Source organism: Augochlora pura, chromosome 6 (genome assembly GCF_028453695.1).
Source record: "Augochlora pura isolate Apur16 chromosome 6, APUR_v2.2.1, whole genome shotgun sequence".
NCBI lineage: Eukaryota > Metazoa > Arthropoda > Insecta > Hymenoptera > Halictidae > Augochlora > Augochlora pura.
The window spans coordinates 12,180,698-12,200,735 of NC_135777.1; the positions used below are offsets into that span (position 1 = coordinate 12,180,698).

A 20,038-nucleotide genomic window follows, 5' to 3' on the forward strand; every position below is an offset into this window, starting at 1 on the left:
TTTTGAAGGCTTGGAGATAGCATCGTTATCCAGGAAATAAAGTTTTAAAGACGATTTCTGTGTAACTAGTTAATTTTTACAAGCCCTACACAAGCAGAGCATTTTTGTGTTCCTGGGACATCCGAACCAGCCAAACTTCCCTAAATTCCACCCAAAGCTACGCAACACTAGCAGAAGAAAAATTGTACAAAAAGATTGGTATTACTGTATACATTTTACATGTTGCTTTGCGATGAAATAATTAAACGTCACTCAATGTTATTCGTTCTTTGTGCATAACATTAATGTGTATTGGACAAGAAGCATATTATCATCAAAAGGTACTTTTTATTTTAAAAGGACTAAATTTGTGAAAAAATTTAACATTTTGTTAAACTAAAATGATATAACGTTGAAAATTGTTTATTTTTTAAGCGTAAAATGTTTATGAGATAACAAGGTGATAAAGACATAGTTAAAAACAATTGCTCATTGTAAAGTTATTGTAAGTAAATAGAAAGAAGTAAAAGAAACAGTATAATATTAAAAAGGAAGAAACAATATTGACAGCAACAGTGTAATAGCAGCGTGATATGGCATTCGAGGAGCAAGACACAGATGGCAATTACTACTTGGAACTATCTTCTGACCCAATTAAATTTGAATCAGTCAGTTGTCTTACCAATGTTTTTTTTGATGACTCAAAACAACAAGTAAGTAAATAAGAGAAGGAGTGTCAATTATCACAAAGACGTTAAAACAAAATATTTGGTGCTTAGGTATTTGCTGTTCGATCAGGGGGAGTAGCAAGTGTATTGGTGAAAGGACCAAACCAGAATCTAAACTTTCGTATGGAAGATAAAGGGCCTGTGATTTCTATCAAATTTTCTCCTGATATGAACATATTAGCTATCCAACGTATTAATGCATCAGTAGAATTTATTAATTATTCTCCTATCACTGGATTAGATAATATTGGATACTCACAACCATGTAAAGGGAAAAATGCAACTATGTGGGGATTTGTATGGACTCATGGGAATGAAATATTACTTGTCACTGATTATGGAGTTGAGTTGTTTCAAGTAGGGAAAAGACAATTCAAAGATCAAATTATATTGTACCTATGCAAAACACTTAATTTCTTATAGTTTTATCTATGTTTTAGGTAAATCCAGAAAAACGAAATGTTCGGGTACTAAAATGCTTAAGTTTAGGTGTTCACTGGTTTGTCTATTGCCCACAAAGCCACTTAGTACTTTTATCATCGGGCACAATGGGAAATCAAATGCAAGCATTACATGTAACACCTGGAAATCTCCATAAATTGACAAAATTTGAAAGTTAGACCAAGTAGAATAATTAATAATCACAAACAGTGTGGTAGAATAAAAAATAAGAAAACATAATTGATTGTTTCAGTGGAACCTGGCGCAACAAAACCAGGAAAGTTAGCAATTTCTGAACGGGATGTGGCATTAGCAGTTTTGTATGGAACACCTTGTATTATCTTATTGCGACATCAACCAGGAGCAAATCGTTCAACAGGAACTGCATCTGTTTATGTATACACTGTCCTTAAGTAAGTATAACACTCACATGTTTTGCAATATTGGTTAGTCTATCCACATTCTAGTTGATCTTTTATTATCACAGGATGACAACGATCAAGCGGAGTCATATTTTGCAACTCGATGTCAGTGGTAGATTTGCCATTAATGTTGTAGATAATCTCATCATTGTTCACCATCAAGCATCAAAGGTGAGTAAACATATGTAATGGAAGTTTGAAAAATGGATATAGAGATCGGAGCTAAAATGAAGTAACTGGTTTTTAGACCTCAATGATTTTTGATATTATGTTGCCGGGAGTGAGTGATGGGACTATAATGCATCATAACAGTGTAGCACCAGCAAAACCCATCAAGCCATATAGCTTGAAAGTGCCAGGGGCAACTTTGTCAGAGCAAGGTTATCAACCATGCCAATTATGTATCCTTGACTTAAATGTATATTTCATACATAACTTATATATATGTATACATATATCGAACCATATATAAATTAGCTATTAGCTTTCCTCAACGTTTCATAGATTCACCAAACTGGGTAGTTTTCCAGCCAAACATCGTCATAGATGTGAAGCTAGGTTGCCTATGGTAGGTAAGTCCTTTAAAAGTCAAACATATCGTATTTTAATCTAATTATAGGAATGTACAACAAACACATAGTGAAAAGCTGATCGTCTAATTTTGATTGCTCATTAGGTACATAGAATTGAAACTGGATGCACTGGTCAAACTTATTGCAGATAAAGTATTGCTGGTAGAATTTTTGATGCAACGAACGAATGCAAAGCAAGTGTTAGTACAGGTACTGCAAAGTTTTATGATGCAGTTGCCCGTCAGTTTGATGGATATGCCGGTTATATTCGATAAACTGAATTCCGTATATAGAAATTATTTGGAAAGCGAAATTCAAAGTCAGGTAGGTAATTCTATTGCTCATTCTCCTATATAAATTTCTCCTTTGTTTAATATGTTTGCTTTTTTTTTAGATGGGGACTCCTCTACAAAATAATGTGAAAAGTATCGGTGTACCTCCCGAGAACTATAAATACAAACTTCTGCTCGATCAGAATGACACTTACAGTTATATATTATCAAAATTCCCGGAAAATACGATCGAACCAAAAATGATTGTATGGGTCCTTCTCGAATATATTAGGTACTTTTATACACTTTATGTCGTTTATCATTTGCTGGACATTGTTCGTAATATTTCTGTCGTCTTAGATCCTTGACTGAACATGGAATACCTGTACAACATTACTTACATGAGTTGCTAATCACGACGTTAGTGCAGCGGAAAGCATACTATCAGCTTCATCAGTTGTTACAATATCATGTGGTAGCAGATTCAAAACCTTTGGCGTGTTTATTACTCTCTTTAGAGAATCTCTATCCGGCTGCTCATCAGCTTGCCTTGGACATGCTGAAAAGACTCGGGAATGCTCACGAAGAAATAATTGAAGTTCTTCTTTCTAAAGGTCATATTTTACAAGCACTGCGGTAAGTTGTATTATCGTTTCCATTGTACAGTAAGCATTTGATAAGTAGATGCTCAATAGATAATCGTTGGAAACGCCCCTCGCTCGCAGGTATTACTCATACTCGTGCACTCTACTCTATCGCTTAGGAAAAATACATAAAGTGTCATGTTTAACTTACATACTTTTAATCGCGGAATTTGCGTATACATACAATATTTTCTCATAGAAATATTTCAATTCTTTTTATTAAAATCGTATAATATAGAAGTGACCATAACATTTCTTGGGTTATTTCTTGGGCCACAATATTTCAAATTTTATATTTATACAGGATGATCTGCATCACTTTAACTACTTATTACTTGTTATTTTTGTCGTGAATATTCATTTATATCCGTGAAATTCTTTAGGTAAGACCCTACCAACGCGCTGAGACCGATCTATAACATTATGATCTTTATGTCCTGTGGGACATAAAAAGTAATGTAGAAATACATGATAAAGCTTCGGTTGAAAAATATTGAATGATATGAAACAATTGTTTGTTTATATATATTTGTATAATAATATAAAGTCTCATATTATAAACATATACAATAGCATCTGAACAAGTATTGACCTCAGAAACCCGAAAATTCGAGCTCGAGACAAATTTGTCATCTACCACAATACATATTCCCTTTAATGTAGTTATGTCTTCCTCTGATATTCTTTTCATGGTAAATAATAAGTACGGTATTTAAGGGATTTGTGTTAGCTAGGGCACCCTGTGTAAAGTATATTGTAAACTACATATTTTCTTACTTTTGTACCTTTATGTGTTATAAGAGGGCTATCTAAAATGTTGTCTGTGAGCCACAACAGTTCCTTCCCCAACTGTCCTGCTTCATTGAGCAACTCCCACAATATCTAGTTCACCTGACAGTAGTCGTCAAGTTAAGGACCAGAATAATGCCTCCCTATAGTATTAGCTAAGCATCCTCATTGCAAAGCATTTTTATCTCTCCAATTTTAATACGCATCCAATCCACAGTAGTGAACAGCCGTGAATCGTCAGCCAATCGGAGAACAGTTACTGTAGCTGCTCTTATATTACTGATACTATTATTATCTAATCCTGTCCTGTTGTAAAGTGTTGGCTAGTGTCGAGTATGATGTAGGTATGCTGGGAGCCATTCAAAACAGCAGGAAATTCTGGAAAGGGACTGCTGTAGCCCGCGGGCCACATTTTAGACAGCTCTGCGTATAACATAAAGAATTCTGGAACTTCTAGTACAGCTACTTATCGAATGTCTGCCACATGTAGAATCTCTTCACTGTTTGTTTCTATTGTATGAATTATGTTTCGTTTTTTGTTTCAGATATGTTCGGTCAGTGGGAATGGCGGATCAAGTTTCCGCCAGGAAAATCTTGGAAGCAGCGAAAGCCACAGATGATACTACATTATTTTTTTCAGTTTTCAAGTTTTTCGAACAGCGTAATTTAAGGCTGAACAATTCGACAGCTTTCGCGAAGGGAGAACACTGCCAGGCTTACGTTCAACATTTCAAAAATTTATTTCATGGAATTGATAACGGATGTAACTCGGATACCAATTCCAATGTCACTACTATCTCTTCTTGATAAATTTCATGATGCTTTTTGCATGCGATTTTGTTGCCGCCTTATTTTATTGTAATATAAATGGCTACGACGGCTACGACTACTGTAGACTACAACATTGATAACAATAGCAACAGCAAAAAAGACTACAACTGGTGGTGCAATTCACAATTGTAATACGGAATAGAAGAGCTTATCTGGTCGCGTTGAAGTATTTATTCGCTCTTTCCATTCGCGATATACATATGCGTAGCATATTTTTCATCGTTTATTTACATTTATTGTATTTATAAATACAATTTTGTTTGATATCGATACAGCATTCGTTTTTTCAAATATTTACGTAGCTATAGCGGAACGCTAATATAATACAAAAGGCTATTAGAACAAAATAATGGCGCATCGACAAGTTTGCACACAGTTCGAGCGTAGAAGCATGCTAGATTAAGATAGGAAAAAAGATATCAACATGTAGTAATAAAAATATCTATTTTTTTTACTGTTTTCCTTTTTTGTTTTTTTTTCTTATAGCTTCCTTGCATAACGCGTTCGAAGTCGTTTGACAAACGCACCGAATTCACGTATGCGCAACGATAAAGAAGAACGTTGTATTCTCAATGAATACAGAAAATTGCTTTGTGCTTACACTTTAGACGAACAGTCAGTCACAAAATATATATTTGGTAAAATTGGTCTGGTGTGTTTGTACGAGAAAGGGAGAAATGCAATTGCATCGCATATACACACGCGTACGTATCTGCAGCACATTTGTACGTATGCGAGCATATGAATACGTATTATACGTTCAAGGGCAATAATTGGTATTTGTATCTGGAGCGACTCGGAATCGACTTACACGACTGAGTTTCTAAAAGGGAACGCTTCGACATTATCTTCCGTATGGTAGGTTGGTTTTGTAGGATCCGTGCAAATAGTGATACAATGGAATTGCATCGTGAAGCGTTTTCACCAGTGACACCAGCATTCACCCATTTACCTGACTACACTGCTCAATAAATTTTAACTTTGTTTACATGTTGCAATAACCAATCAAAACTTCTTATATTAGGTTAACAATAAAGTAATTGCGATTTTTAACGGTTACCTTTAATTTTAAATTTTTTACTTCACAAGGAAAATAATTAATCAAAATATATGTCGGAACACACACATGTTTTCGTTAAACTGCATATAATTGATATAATTTGATAACATTTTGATCTTTCAAAATTGAGAATATGAAAATAAATTTAAACTACAGGTGAAGCGTATGAATATTAAAGGATTTTTCTAGCAGCCAGTTGTTGAAAATCCTTTCGCGAAAAACATTTTCAAACGTTAAACGAAACAAAGTGTTAATGTTACCTACAGTTATTACGGCATTTAGTTTTCATAATATAAAAACAATATACGATAATCAGGTTGATTCAGAAAAAAATTCTACTTGTAATTCATATCAGGTACCTAAAATTCTAAGTTTTCGAATGACATTATGATATTATACACTTGTACTTCATATCATTAGCATCATAAAATAGGACATTTCATATGTAACAACTTAACAGCTTTTACAGCTGACGCAAAACGATTTTCAAGATGGAAATTGGACACGCCGTGCTTAACAATGAGGATGATGGATAAAAACAGCGCGCGCGAAAATGTTAAGAAGTGGCTTTCGTTCACTGGAATACAATTGACGTTTGCGACCCTAAGCCTGTTGTGCGAAGACAAAACTCCGACTCGCTCGATACGCGATTCCTGTTTACGTGTGTACACAGCTCGCTCTATTCCCGGGTGTTCGGTGGTTTCGTTGTCTTGCAGCCTTTTCTCTTTGATTATCGCTGAGAAGAGCAACGGGCCACAATGCCGGACTATGCCTATGTACATACAACAAGAGGACGGAGAGGATATTTGTCGGGACACGCTCGGTCCAAATCGCGTACTAGGCTGGGCACGCGCTGTCACCTTCGAGTCGTGCGACCGTTTCGTGGACTTGTTTACAGTTTTACGGTGATACAATCGTTTCTTCCTTCTTAGATTTTGATCCGGCGATTTGCGACATTTGTCGTTGAAACTAGGGCTGAATGGGTGCACGATATTTCGGATTCGGGTCGGTTCAGGATATCGTAAGTTTGTATGTAAGTGCGCATGATGTTATTTTTATATTTTCTAGTCAGACGTTGTCGGTATAGTGGTAAGATCCGTTAATGAATATTTCCATGTAAGAGAAGACCTTAGTATATTTTTATGATTTTTACGAACTTGAATATTCAAGAAATAATATATCAAAGTAATTAAATAATAATATACCACACTATACATATACGTATTTTAAGTTTAATACATATTTAGTGCAGTTTCGTACCTGTTTACTAGGATTTGATGTATTTATGACAAAAATAGGTCAAATACAAAATTGTGAAAGCATTAGAAGCATTTAAAAATATTGTTTTATTATTTTCTATTTAAACAATTATTAAAAGAGGAAAGATAGACTTTTTCAGAGAGGAAAGTGTCTTTTAACGTCTACTGATTACGAACTTTCGGAATTCAGATTCGATCCGACCCAAACCGAGGCTCGGGTATCCGCGCATTGCTAATGGAAACTCGTGTACGTCTACGTAACGAGTGAGTGGTCGAGCAAACTTGAAGACAGCCAGTGCGTGGTTGGCCTGATTTCGATCGGTATCGAAAATATGGTCGAGCGCGACGACTCGATCGAACAGTTTCGACGGAAACGACGCTTGTAAAAACGTTGGAACTAACCAGGAGGTACCGGTACAGTCTCTTCGTTCGGGGATCGGACGACTCGTAACAGGGGAAAACGTTATTCGAGGACACAAAGCTGCTTGCGAACGATTTGAGGGACGGGACTGGGTGAAACGTTCGCGGTTGGGTTTCGTTTTTGAAATCGACGCGACATCGGAACATCGACTCCGCTTCGTACCTACTGACTTTATCTCGATCCAGCTGGCATTAGATGTTCTCACGGGGCAAGGAACGATCCGCAACGGAATAGAGTTGTGACTATCGACTCTGTTTTCAGTAAATATCAATAATACGGATGTGTCACCGATAATTCAACATATTGATACATCGTTAAAACGTCGTTAAGATAAATGGAAGTTCCAGAGCTTAGGTGATCGAGGTAAAGTAAAATGTGATTAATTTATTATTCAATTAAATCTCTTTACTCCTAGTTGTACCGATTGTAAACAGAATACTTGTCACTTTTAAATAGTCCGTTTCTTTTGTAAACCATTTTATTTTATTTATTTAAACCCGATAATAAGATGCTTCGTTAGTCTAATAAAGTTCAAGAAGGTCTAACAATTTTAGACTAAGGATTAAGATCTCTTGCCTTTACATAAATTCAGGGACCAGACCCAGGATATTTAATTTCCTTCAATCAGTTTTTTCTAAAACAATGTGGATTGATTAAAATATGCACATTATTTCTGTTTATAATATGTACATAATTTACAATATACGACAAGCAAAGTACGTATCATGATAAAACTGTACGATTAGTCTCTTGATTCAATATCGATAAGCAATAGTCACATCTCTACGACGGAATGGGGTCGACATCCGGCCAAAATATGCTACAGTCGTTGAACGTGAGTACGCGGTAGCGTGCGGAGAAGAGAGGGCTGGCTGGCAAAACGATCGAGTTAGGAGATGTTGCAGTCATCGGTATGGGTGTCCCTGATCTGTTGCTTAGTCTTTCGCGAGGCGCGCCTGATCAAGCTACGGCTGCGAGGTTTGCTCTTGACGACTTCCTCGGTGCCGGTGACCGTCGAAGATTGCGGCGCGACTGTTTGATGAGAATTTCCCCCTGGTCCGCCTGTGACCGCCGTTCTGCCATGTGGGCTGCCAGACCTGCCAATGCCAACGTGATTCTTTTCATTACTCGTGCGCGAGATAGACCACTGTCGTCATTCAATGTGCCACGATCCGAGGCAACATAAGACGACGCGATATAACGCAAGCTAACGTTACCAACGTTACCAACCTACCTCGAATACCAGCCGATCGATCGCTCGGTTAATCGACTCATTGTCGAACGTTTTTCACTCGCCTTTTGTCGAGCGAGGCGGTCGACCAGCGGAAATTAATTTTCGCGCAGACCTCTGGAGTCGCCACGTCGCGTCGCGATGTGTCGCGCGTGGAGAAGCAATTTAACTCGGGGGAAAATATGAATCGACCCGCGCGAGAAAATTTGCGTGACATGGAGGGGGCGGATTTCGCGATTAATAACTGCATCGGCTGAACAATAAAGAAACGTGTCTTGTTTTCAAGCGCTCGATACCTGCGCGATCCGTAAGCGGAACATCTTCGTCTGAGGCCCGACTCGTCCGTTTCACCGGGGAGGCTCTTCGGTACGATTTTCGACAGTGTGATGAAACAGCGAAAAACGTCCTTGATATTGTAGTCCTCCTTAGCGGAACATTCCATCACCTTCGCCCGGAGCTTCGGTAACTTGCAGAACACCCATTCGCTTACGTCCTCGATTGATACTTCCCTACGCGTGGTTGCTAGATCCTGCTTGTTTCCGGCGATGACAATCGGCACTTCCTGTCGAGAATAGTAACGATACGTGGTTCAGACACAGCGCCACAGTGCATTACTTACATTATTAGCGTAGTTAGATAGGGTCAATGGCAAAATTTGGCAAAAAAAAATCGATGAATTGAATTGGAAAACTGAACTGAATTGAAATTAAATTATTACTGTTAAACGTTAATTGCTATTATAACGTATAGAGATATTATAATATTATAATATTATAATATATTAATATTATAATTCTCTATAATAGATATTATAACCTATTCAACACAAAGGGGAGTGGAGGCATAAGTATGCGTACAGTATCAATGAAGAAATAAAAAGAACTTAAACAGAACATTAACTATGTTAATTATATAATATAAATGAACAAAACTAAATTACCTAAATGGAAACGGAATTACTTCATTTAGTGATAAACGTGCTTCAGGTCTTAATAATTTTCTAGCTCCTGATGAAGCAATACGCCCCCAGACTATTATGTTCCCGTTCCTGTGCGTCACAGTCGATTTTACGTTTCTTGAATCCAATTCGGTTGGGTTAAAAGTACTTATTACCACGATAACAAGCTTTAGCTGTACTTTCTTCCACTATTTCTCTTGATTTCTTAAGAAAAGACGATTCTTACGTTTTGAAGTATGAAAAAAATGAATGAACTCTGAAAATGTAACCTAACATAAGAAAAACTTGGATCATATACCAATATAGAAACTTTGTTATAATGGGTAAAATACAGATTATTTATTAAAACTTTAATATTCGTATTCGGTATTTATTATCGAAATCTGTTCGTATATACAACCAACACAAAATTATTTTTCACAAAAAATATACTCTTTCTTTATTATTTAATTACAGTAAGTTTAGTTTTGCAATGCTTTATTCAGTTGAGCTTCTTTTAGCTTTAAGTTCTTCCAATTCATTCCAAATCTTCTTTTTCCTTTTTAGAGCCTCCATTTATTTTAGTCTTTCTTCCTGTTTTTTATCTTATCACTTGTTTTTGCAATTTCAATTCTTCTTTCCCGACTTTTTCTTCTTTCTTTTTAATTTCTAGAATCAACATTCGTGTATTTTTGACTTTCCACTTGTCTTCAAAATCTTTATGTCTTGCAACATTCCCACTACTACACATTTCTTTATAATGCTATGGACGGTTAAAAGTCTTTTCTTTAGAAATTGTGTAATACATAAGTACGATTTACTTTTTATTATTCGCGATAACTATAATAATTGTGTTATTATGTAGCTTAACTCTCCTAGAATGTTTATAAAAACTTACATCAAATATAAAAAAGGTGTGCACATCTTTTGAGATTGTACTTTATTACAACGTTTTCAAGCTTATTATAAGGATGGATATAATACCAAAAAAGTAAAAACTTATTTGCAGAAATCAATAAAGACTCCAATACGGTGACAATTAAACAAGTTATACCTAAGCCTGATACAAGTCATATAGAGCCTTGTAGATTCAACCCAATCATAAAGACCCAAAACCCCCTGTAATTAATTTAAATTTTATTAAATCTCTAATTTTGCTTTACACTTATCCTACGATTGTAGTATATTGATCATGATACCTAAGTCTGTAACTATAATATTTAATAACAGATCAAGTGCTCTACGAATAATTTAGTATCGTCAAAATATAACATTATACAGGGTGTCCCAAAAATGTCTCACAATCCGGAAGTGGGAGGTACCTGAGATCATTTAAAATCATTTTTTCCTCAGCGAAAATACAATCCGTTGCTTTGTTTATAAGTTATTAACGAAAAACACTGACCAATGAGAAGTGGGCTCTCCTGGCGCTAGGTGATCGAGCCAATTAGCGGAACTGAGCTCGTCCGTTCGTTGGCTTGGCTGCTTTGCACCGGCCGAGCATGCCTCTAATTGGTCAGTGTTTTTCGTTAATAATTCGTTATCATCGCCACGGATTGAGTTTTTGTACTGGAAAAAATTAATACAAATGAACTCAAAAACCCCTCATTGAGGGTGACTATTGGCACACTCTGTTTAATTTTGATTGTTATCAATAAGTAGAGATCCTAACATTTATTTTTACAATATTCTGATATTCAAACGTTCTATTATCAGATCATTGTATTATTCAGATACATTCTCGGATACTTAACCAAAAGTTGTAGATAATAGAATGTGTTGATATCAGAATACTACAAAAATAAAACTTCGGATAAGGGAGTCTTTATTGTAATTGTAATAAATCGAAAATAATGTAACAAGATTCTTAAATTCTTTTAACGCCTTTATATCTTCGTATTGACCTATTCATTTTCATCATAAATGCATAAATTCCGCAGTTTATTTATAAGCTACAGTGGATTGTAGTTGCATTTTTATTCATTTACAGTTCTTATTATCAATGCTGTTGTATAATATAAGAATATTGAAGAGGTAATAGATGTCATATAACTTCATATCTTAATTTTATTTTGATTAAATAAAATATTTTAATTGTATGAAACTTTGAAAGTATTTGCAGGATTTAAAGAGAATGCAAACATATATTCTTAACGATGGGTAGCATGTGAAGGACAATGTATTGATAATTATTTACTAATGCAAATTCAACAGCGGTAAGTAAAAATTAAAATTAATTTATATACAAGTTGTTTAGAGCGCTGTTTAACACAATAAACTGATACAGTCGTCTAGATTTCAATTAACGATTTGCGTTGACCTATCTCATATGAATTTCTTTTAAAACTTGAAAATGACTAACTTGACAATAATTGTAGAAGAAAAACGGTGCCTTAATATTTTTATTTCTAATATCTTGTATATGAATATTTTGTTAATATATTACTCAGATTCTTCCAATCAAAATGAGACCAAATACGACATGCTTTAGACCGTATTTATTCAATTAATCATAATTGATATTACTTTATGTAATCAAAAATAGCTGTCCAAATTCTGTTGTGTTTGAACTCATTGTCAGAAGAAAACTATCAGCAACGTAATCAATTTTAAAATGTTAGAATTAAGAAAGTTATGTTATTATATTATTTGTTGTTACTCCGGGAATTTCAGTCAAAAGCATCACACGTTTGACTGACTTCGTTGAACCTTAACATCGGTGTAGTATGCAGTTATAGACGCAGAAATGGCATAGGAACAATCCCAGCAAGTCTGTAACATGGACTTCTACGGAAAATTTATTGAGAAACTTGTAAGACTGACTCTCGTCGTTTTTCAAGTTCATGTGTACTCAACGGAACTTCAAAGACAATCTTCTTGAAAGCGAAGTCTTGTGCACGCAATTTCTATTCTACATTTTCAATTTCTGTTTACACGAGGACTCATTTTTCTTCGTCTTGTATCATGATATAATAGTATGAATGGTTGTTTGGTGATTTATATGCAAGACATATAGTAATGTCTCGTTAAATGTCGCGAAGTCGGAATCGAGAATGATCTTTTAGCAAGAGACAAGATACGGTTATTCGAGCTTGGCGGCTCGTCTTTATAGTTTGCCGACATTTTGTGAAAGAAAGGGAGAAAGTGAGAGAAAAGAGAGAAAAGAGAGAGAGAGAGAGAGAGAGAGATATGACGATGATTTGAGGCATTTCCAGGAGTTCACCGATTATGCTGGTGAAGAAGAAGGCAAGAAGTACCGTATCCTAGGCGACTTCCGCTGGCTCAACAGCGTCACTAGAAAAGATGCTCGCTCTTTATCACGCCTTAACATAATTTAGATTTGAGCAATATTTATTGTCAGGTGCCCCTAAATTAGTTCAGTCGATCTCTAACCTTTTTCGCAGTATCGGGAAAGGTAAATTCGAAACTCGAATTTACGGTGATGCCATGCGATTAAACGGTACATCGTGCACCTTCCAGCGGTCGTTGTAAACGTAATCACAACCGATACGATACCACACTTTTCTTTTACCGCAACAGTATAGAGATCCTCACCACGATCGAAGACCACCTGCGAACCCTGATCGAAATAATTCGGCGGCTTCAGCGAGTCTTCGACCCAATTGGGAGAAAAGATACTTCATTCTGTTGCCGGCTGGCCATCTGGTGATCAGCTATCCGCTGAACAGTCAGCACATCTGGACAAATCCGTCAACGCCCGTTCAGCAACCGACGATAAGCCATCAGCTAGATTCAGCCGACAGATCGCAGTCAAGCAAGCAGCCACAAAGGAAGCGAGTATGTACTTTGACATAATCTCTCTAGGAGAGCCAGCAAGAGTACGGTCAACCGGACAAAACAGCGGTCGGACACATAACCCTTTCCTGCCTCTATAACTCTGAACATCTTCCATCTGTAGCGGAGGATACATACCCTCTCCGACCGAACCAAAATTTGGGTCTCAATATAATCGGGGAGGTATCAGGTCATGTTAGGAAACATGCGTTGGGCATTCCGGGTCAAGTAGGTCACCGACGAAATGTGGCAAACGGGAGTTTCGAAACAGGTAAACGCTGTGACTATCTATTATATTCAGAGCGAAATATCGTGATGATCTGCTCTCCGAAGAAAAGGGACTGCGACGACAAGTCCTCTTGTTTCGGGGCACTATCGAATCTCACGAGGAGATCTTCCCGGGGTGACGCTCCTTTATGAGATTTGGTATAATGATAGAGCTTGTAAAGCTGAATCTAATAATAACCAGTATTAAGTATAATAGTATCCAATATATGTATAGTATCTAATATTATAATACCCAGTTTTGGGGACACACAGCTTGTAGTTTTTAATATATTTAATGTTAAAGTTATTAATAAAGAATAAGACAGGCGCGTGGATTACGGTGAGAGGCAATTGTGTGGCAGAAGTTGGCAAGTGTACATATTTCTCATAAATAGAGTAACATTCTTAAATAACTACATATTTTCGTTGTTATGGTTTTCAGCGTGTTCACAATTTTTCTTAGATTTTCACTGTACTCACTGGAAACAAATAACAAGCGACGGTTATTGATGATGGGGATAGAAACGAAAAGAAATATGCAGCAATAAGCAGTTATTTTTCAGGAAACATGGAATATCAACAAAAAACGGATCGTTGTTGTTTCAATGTGATCACAGCTTCACGTAACGGCAATAGGAAAACCAATTTTTCCAAGGTTCTTCATGAATTTTGCTGACATGTTTGGAGATGTAAAATCTGACGTGCAACACAGTGTTACTTTCAAAATTCAGATGGACAAAATTAACACGTATGTCATAATTCAATGTTATTTACGTTGGTCCATTTAATTTATTATTATAAAAATTCATAATTGCCCATATGTATCCTATTCGTTGGTTATCTACATTAATTGCAAGAGAAGTAAACTATTTAAAAGCTCAGTGAAAAAACATTAAAACAAACAAGCAACGACTTTGTATTTACTGATTATGCACAATGAAAATAACGGAATGATTAAAAAAATATAGCATTTCTAATTTCTATGGTTAAGGATATAAAGGTCAAATAATAACTTTATTAATAAGTATAAATTCTGTTTCTATTCATTAAATATTTTATTAATTACATATTTTATCTATTTAATCTCCTATTTATCTAATTCAATTCATTTCATAAAAAATATTTAATTTCCAGTTTGCAATTTAATCCTATTTTTAAATTATATAAATTTAATAAAAAAATTATTTCATTAATAAACCTAAAATTTATTGCTTTTATCAGGCGTGATATTTATAAATATAATTATTAAAGATTTTAAGTTAATTAAACTTTAAACTTTCAAGATTTATAATAAATATTACAATTATTTATATCTTAAATTAATTATATAAAATGATTTTACTTAACAAACAATAAAAATATTGGAACATTATACTTCATCTTTGCAATATGATCTGCTTTAATTGGAGCATCTCTAAGTATAATTATTTGTATAAGAATTCTAGGAGGATGAATCAATAATGACCGAATTTATAAAACAATTGTTACGAATTTAATTGAAATTGATTAGTTTCCATAATAATTGGAGCTCCTGATGTAGCATTCCCGCGAATAAATAACATAACATTCTGACTCCTAATTCCTTCATTATATATGTTATTACTAAGAGCTATCTTCAAGTTTGGCTCTAGAATAGGATGAACAATTTACCTTCCATTATTATCAATTGAATATCGCCTTTTATCTTTAAATGATTTTACTACTTTTCACTTCACATTTCAAGTATGTACTTCCTCCATTGCATCTGTCCTAATAATAAAAAGCTTATCATTAAATTATAATCAAATGCCACTATTTCCACAATCAGTAAAAATTACTGCTATTTTATTACTACTCTCACTTCATTCACGTTGTTATGTGTTAAGGTTATGTCACTGCTGATACTAACATGAAAAATGCTGTCCAAACTATGCACGACAATTTATAAGATAATTTAATTATTTAATTTATAGATAATTTAATTTAATAACATACGTTAATTTTAAGAAAATTTTAGTATTAAAGTGTTAAAGTATTATTATTAAATAGTCTTATATTAAATGTTGTAATGAAACGAAGCACAATTAGAGTATTTGTTTAGACTTATGAGCATTATATTTTTTATATTAAGCTATTCTTATAATAATGGCAACTTTTGTAATTTAGCGATAACAGGTCCATGCAATTTTACAATACTAACCGGGTCGCTGGTGATCCATACAATCTGCCGATCTATAAACCTGGCTCAGTATGAAATTTATTAAGGGATTATAACAGCATGGAAATTTCAAAAATTGATTTATTTTTATTGTTGGCTTCAATGCCTCATCGTATGAAAGTTATAAGACTTCATACAACTTAGCAAGTAAGTGGTAAGATATAAGAACCACGATTTCGAACTTTGAAGACATTAATCTCGAAATTACATTCTCAAGAAACAGTGTATATCATAACAAAACTGCGGATTTTAGACATTTATGATAAAAATGAGTAGGCACAAATATTGGGAAAAGTGGAGCATATTGTCGATCTCCTTCGGTTAATTAAAGTTATTAGAAACAATTAATGTTTATTTAAATTTTGTTCTATATCCAAAGTTAATTTGAGAAAAATGTATTTTTCGAAGTCTTATTACTTTTCTGGCACTTTTTAACATCCTGATTTCATCAAAATTGTAAACTGATAAATAATCGTTAAAATAATGTACTATCTCATCTAGTTAGATGTTACTTGAAATAATAATGTTTATTAAATCACAATAATAATTTTTTTCTTACATTATTTCCTTATTTGGAATTTATTTGAAATAATTTCTTATTTTATTTTCTAGATGATAAAACGCTTTTTTGAATAAAATCTCAAAATTCTCTACTTCCACCATGTCAACAATGCCAGCATCTGCACTTGTTAACAGTAGTAGATGTACCCGAATATGAACGTTCCTCTGACAAACTTTTTTAAGGGTGAACTCGTTTGAAAATAAATACGGTAAAACTGCAAATATTTCCATATTTCCGATGAATTAATTTATTTAGTTCCTACGTCAAAGTACATATTGTTACGAATATGGATCGATATATCGTGATATCGAGATATCGAGAGTCGCTTGTGGCATCGTTGCTTGGTAAATATCTACCGAACAACGATGTAACAAGAACAAGTCAGAGTTGGGACAGACGTTGTGGTAAAGGTCGAATATTAAGTTACCCCTTATCCCGAATAAAGAGTTTTTGATGTTATTAAAGTCGTGACGTTATTATTTAATATGATTATTTTGGTCTAGATATTATTTTTATTATTATTTTATTTGAGTCAAGTGTTAAATAAACGTTTCGATTAAAACAATCGATGCTACTAAAGTACAAAATAAAACTACTCGTAAAATAAAAACATATTTTAAATAATTAATTTATTTATTCGTTTTAATTAGTTACTTCTTATTTTGAAGAAAATTTGCCTAACTTTGCTTAGCGCAGTGGAACATCGATATTAAATCAGTAAAAAAATGGTTTATGAAATATGAATGTCCCATTTCCAACGGAAGTACGAAAAAATATTGTTTTTCTGTAACCTCCAAAATTTCTGTCCGAATTTATCCAATGAACTCTACTATATAGCATTGAGTTTGGAAATTGCTGACCCAAACCGCTTTACTTTCAGAGGACTCGTTCTTCTGAAACAATGCACAAAGAGACTACAGCCGCATGTTCGGTAGTGTTATCTTTCGCTCTCCGCAATTTTAACAGTTTTCAACATTCTGACAACTATGTTTCGTTTAAACCGCACGTAAATGTATATCTACAACCACGTGTAGAAGGGATCCGGATCAAAGTAATCCAACTCAGAAACCACTGGTCTTAGCCGTCCAATACTGCTGTATCCCCTTAAGAGACGACTGCTCCTTATAACGTAGTAAAAGGGTTCGTTCGACAGAGAGAGCTGTAAGGTGGTGCAAGAAAATGTACTTCATATTTTCCCTTTCCATATTTCAAAATGTAATTAGTTAACTTAAAGTGAATTTAAATTCAATTAAAAAGGGGAACATTGCGTAATTTGAAGCCGCTCTTTTTTAGTGCTAGATTTAGCAATTTTGGTGAAGACCAAACGAGTAATGAGGACGTAATTGATACGTTAATATTTAACATAGGAAAATTTTACTTCTAGAATGAAAAAGGTATATTAAATGCTAAAATTTAATAACTAGGCAGTGATTTTATTAATCTAGTTAACACTAGTTTATTGAGCCTTAAACACGACTAACGTATGCATACAAAATTATGGTATTTAAGGATATTGTTAAGTTTTTTATTTAGAATCAACGCATTTGTTGCTGAAATTAACGTAATTTAGCTTGCTGTATGTTTATAGTGACAGAAATTAGAAAAACGTTTGCTATTTACTTCTATAAAATATTTTGTTGCTGTGCGTGTAAAAAGATAAAGGGTATAACATATTAATTTCAAAATACGCTTTGTCGAATTTCCGTTTTTTTTTTTCCGTTGGATTTATGGAACGGAATTCATGCGAAGTCGCGTTAAACCATTTATATATTTGTTGATTCGATAAGGACATTGTGCATTTGCTTGTATCTTATCAGAGCTATAACGATATACATATGTACGTGTACATACAGTCGGTCCAATAAGTTTCCGTACAGCTTTTAAAACGGAGTACCTCCTCTATAATTGGAACAAGCGATCTAAATTTTTTGGAGATGTTGCAGGGATTAGTTTACTTAGACAATGAGTAAAAAATTGTTTCCAAAAATTGCAATTAAATAAAAACATTTTTTAAATTAAGAAATAATGCATTTCAACTTTTTTATTCGAGTCTATAATCAAGATTTAATAATTACGTTTTAAAAGATCTCGTTAATTTATACGGGGTGACATATTTAAACCGATCTAGTCAAATATCTTCGAAACCGTCGATGATACTAAAAAATTAGAGGACACATAACATTATGTTCATATCTTAACTTTTGTTAATAACAAGTCTTACATTATTTAGTGCCGGGTGTATGCTGTTATATGTAAATATTACGTATTTTATTTCTAAGGGTTAAACAAATTGGTAGTTTTTTCGTTACAGCAAGAAAATAGTATCGAAAACAATATTCGGAAATATGATTCGTTTGTCAATAAAATTTCGTCTCATATGAGAGTTAAAAAAGCATTTGGTTTAGTATCTTGTCAATGGAAAACAGGCTTCCTATGAGGATAAGATTTCAAAGCTACCAGAAAAGTGTCAAATAGTTCTTTTTTACGGTGGACAAATCAGGTTTCACTTTCTCGTTTAAGAAGAAAACGACTTTCCAAATGACTCAATAGTACCCACTTCCAGAGATAAAACATCTCTACGTATCTACCGGGTGTCCCAAAGGTCATTCGTAATCGGTAAATGAGGGATTTAATTGTAATATTCGCTGGATTTGTATATACCAATTTTTTCGTCAATACGTTTTTAGTTTCAGCAAATAGTACTATGTAACGATACTTATTTAATTGCAATTCGAAATTATTATCAACGTGGTTGATGACAATTGTATCTACATACATGGTACAACTGATAAGGCATGATATAATAGATGACCGGTCGTACAAAGTACACGTGCAAGATGTGTAAGATGTATGTTCTGATAATAAAAATAACTGTTTTAAGATCCTCAACGAACTTCTATACTACAGTTGGAAAAAATCGGAATTTTCGAGTTGCCGAATTCCTGTTGTAAGAAACGGTACTATTATCCGAACATTTATGTCACTCCGTTTAATTTGAATAATCAAGGTACGACTGTAATATTGTTCGTCACTTCACATTTACAAGCGTTTCGTTTGCAACAATTTGTAATCTAAGCTCAAACCTCTATTTCGCGAACAAATAGAATATCGTGGTCGAAAATTACGTGATTCTCGTGGCTTACGGACACCCGGTAATGAAACTCGAGACACTTCAACACAAGATGAACAAATAAATTGCGGCGAGCTCGTGCTAGATGTAGTAAGCCTTTTCATAAGAGCTCAACCACGGAAAAGAAACAGGAAAATCACTCGCGAGAAGGAAAAAATCAGAACGGAATATGAAAAAATTAGACTAAGAAAGTAACCTGGAAGCAGAGTTGTGATAGTTCAATTACATTGTAATTCAATTTCACCATTTAATTGGATTGTATTTCAATTATATTGTAATGAAACTACGTTTTAATTTAATTACATAACACAAACGTTTCATTTAATTTAATTGCTTATTATTTTAACGGCGAATATAATTTAAATATTCCTAATTTTAATTTGATTACGCAATAATTTATAGTTAATGTAATTTAATTACTTAGTATGTTGTAATTTTATTCTAGTTCTAATTACGAATTATATTGTAGTTGAATGGAGGTCTGTTTATGAATTTTAATGT

At 34.1% G+C, this 20,038-nt stretch overlaps 2 protein-coding genes across 3 annotated transcripts in view; one reads left to right on the forward strand and one right to left on the reverse strand.

Annotated features, from left to right (window-relative positions):
* The first annotated feature begins 37 nt into the window (after nt 1-37).
* Bulli (regulator of MON1-CCZ1 complex protein bulli) lies at nt 38-5,137 on the forward strand. Of its 2 annotated transcripts, XM_078183372.1 has the most exons (13): nt 38-320; nt 415-484; nt 550-692; nt 759-1,064; nt 1,148-1,322; nt 1,402-1,561; nt 1,636-1,741; nt 1,818-1,971; nt 2,075-2,138; nt 2,247-2,466; nt 2,537-2,706; nt 2,775-3,050; nt 4,393-5,137. In XM_078183372.1, the coding sequence occupies exons 3-13, from the start codon at nt 573-575 to the stop codon at nt 4,652-4,654; spliced, it is 2,013 nt and encodes a 670-aa protein (XP_078039498.1). In that variant the 5' UTR covers nt 38-320; nt 415-484; nt 550-572; the 3' UTR covers nt 4,655-5,137. The 2 variants fall into 2 exon arrangements, with proteins under 2 accessions (XP_078039498.1, XP_078039497.1); XM_078183371.1 differs by having other exon boundaries at nt 415-692.
* A 3,087-nt stretch (nt 5,138-8,224) lies between these two features.
* Nucleotides 8,225-20,038, reverse strand: part of LOC144470872 (GTP-binding protein Di-Ras2) — an 83,137-nt gene continuing 71,323 nt past the window's right edge. Inside the window, exons 4-5 of the mRNA XM_078182457.1 lie at nt 8,946-9,211; nt 8,225-8,515 (exon numbers count right to left, since the gene is read on the reverse strand). Coding sequence (XP_078038583.1) covers nt 8,308-8,515; nt 8,946-9,211 — 474 coding nt within the window. The 3' untranslated portion in view covers nt 8,225-8,307. The remainder of the gene's footprint in view (nt 8,516-8,945; nt 9,212-20,038) is intronic.

Excerpts from the sequence above, each read along its gene's own strand:
- Bulli (XM_078183371.1), top strand. The coding sequence starts at position 573 with ATGGCATTCGAGGAGCAAGACACAGATGGCAATTACTACTTGGAACTA. Across the intron at positions 2,139-2,246 it reads GTGAAGCTAGGTTGCCTATG|GTACATAGAATTGAAACTGG; the intron begins GTAGGTAAGTCC and ends ATTGCTCATTAG. Across the intron at positions 2,707-2,774 it reads GTCCTTCTCGAATATATTAG|ATCCTTGACTGAACATGGAA; the intron begins GTACTTTTATAC and ends CTGTCGTCTTAG.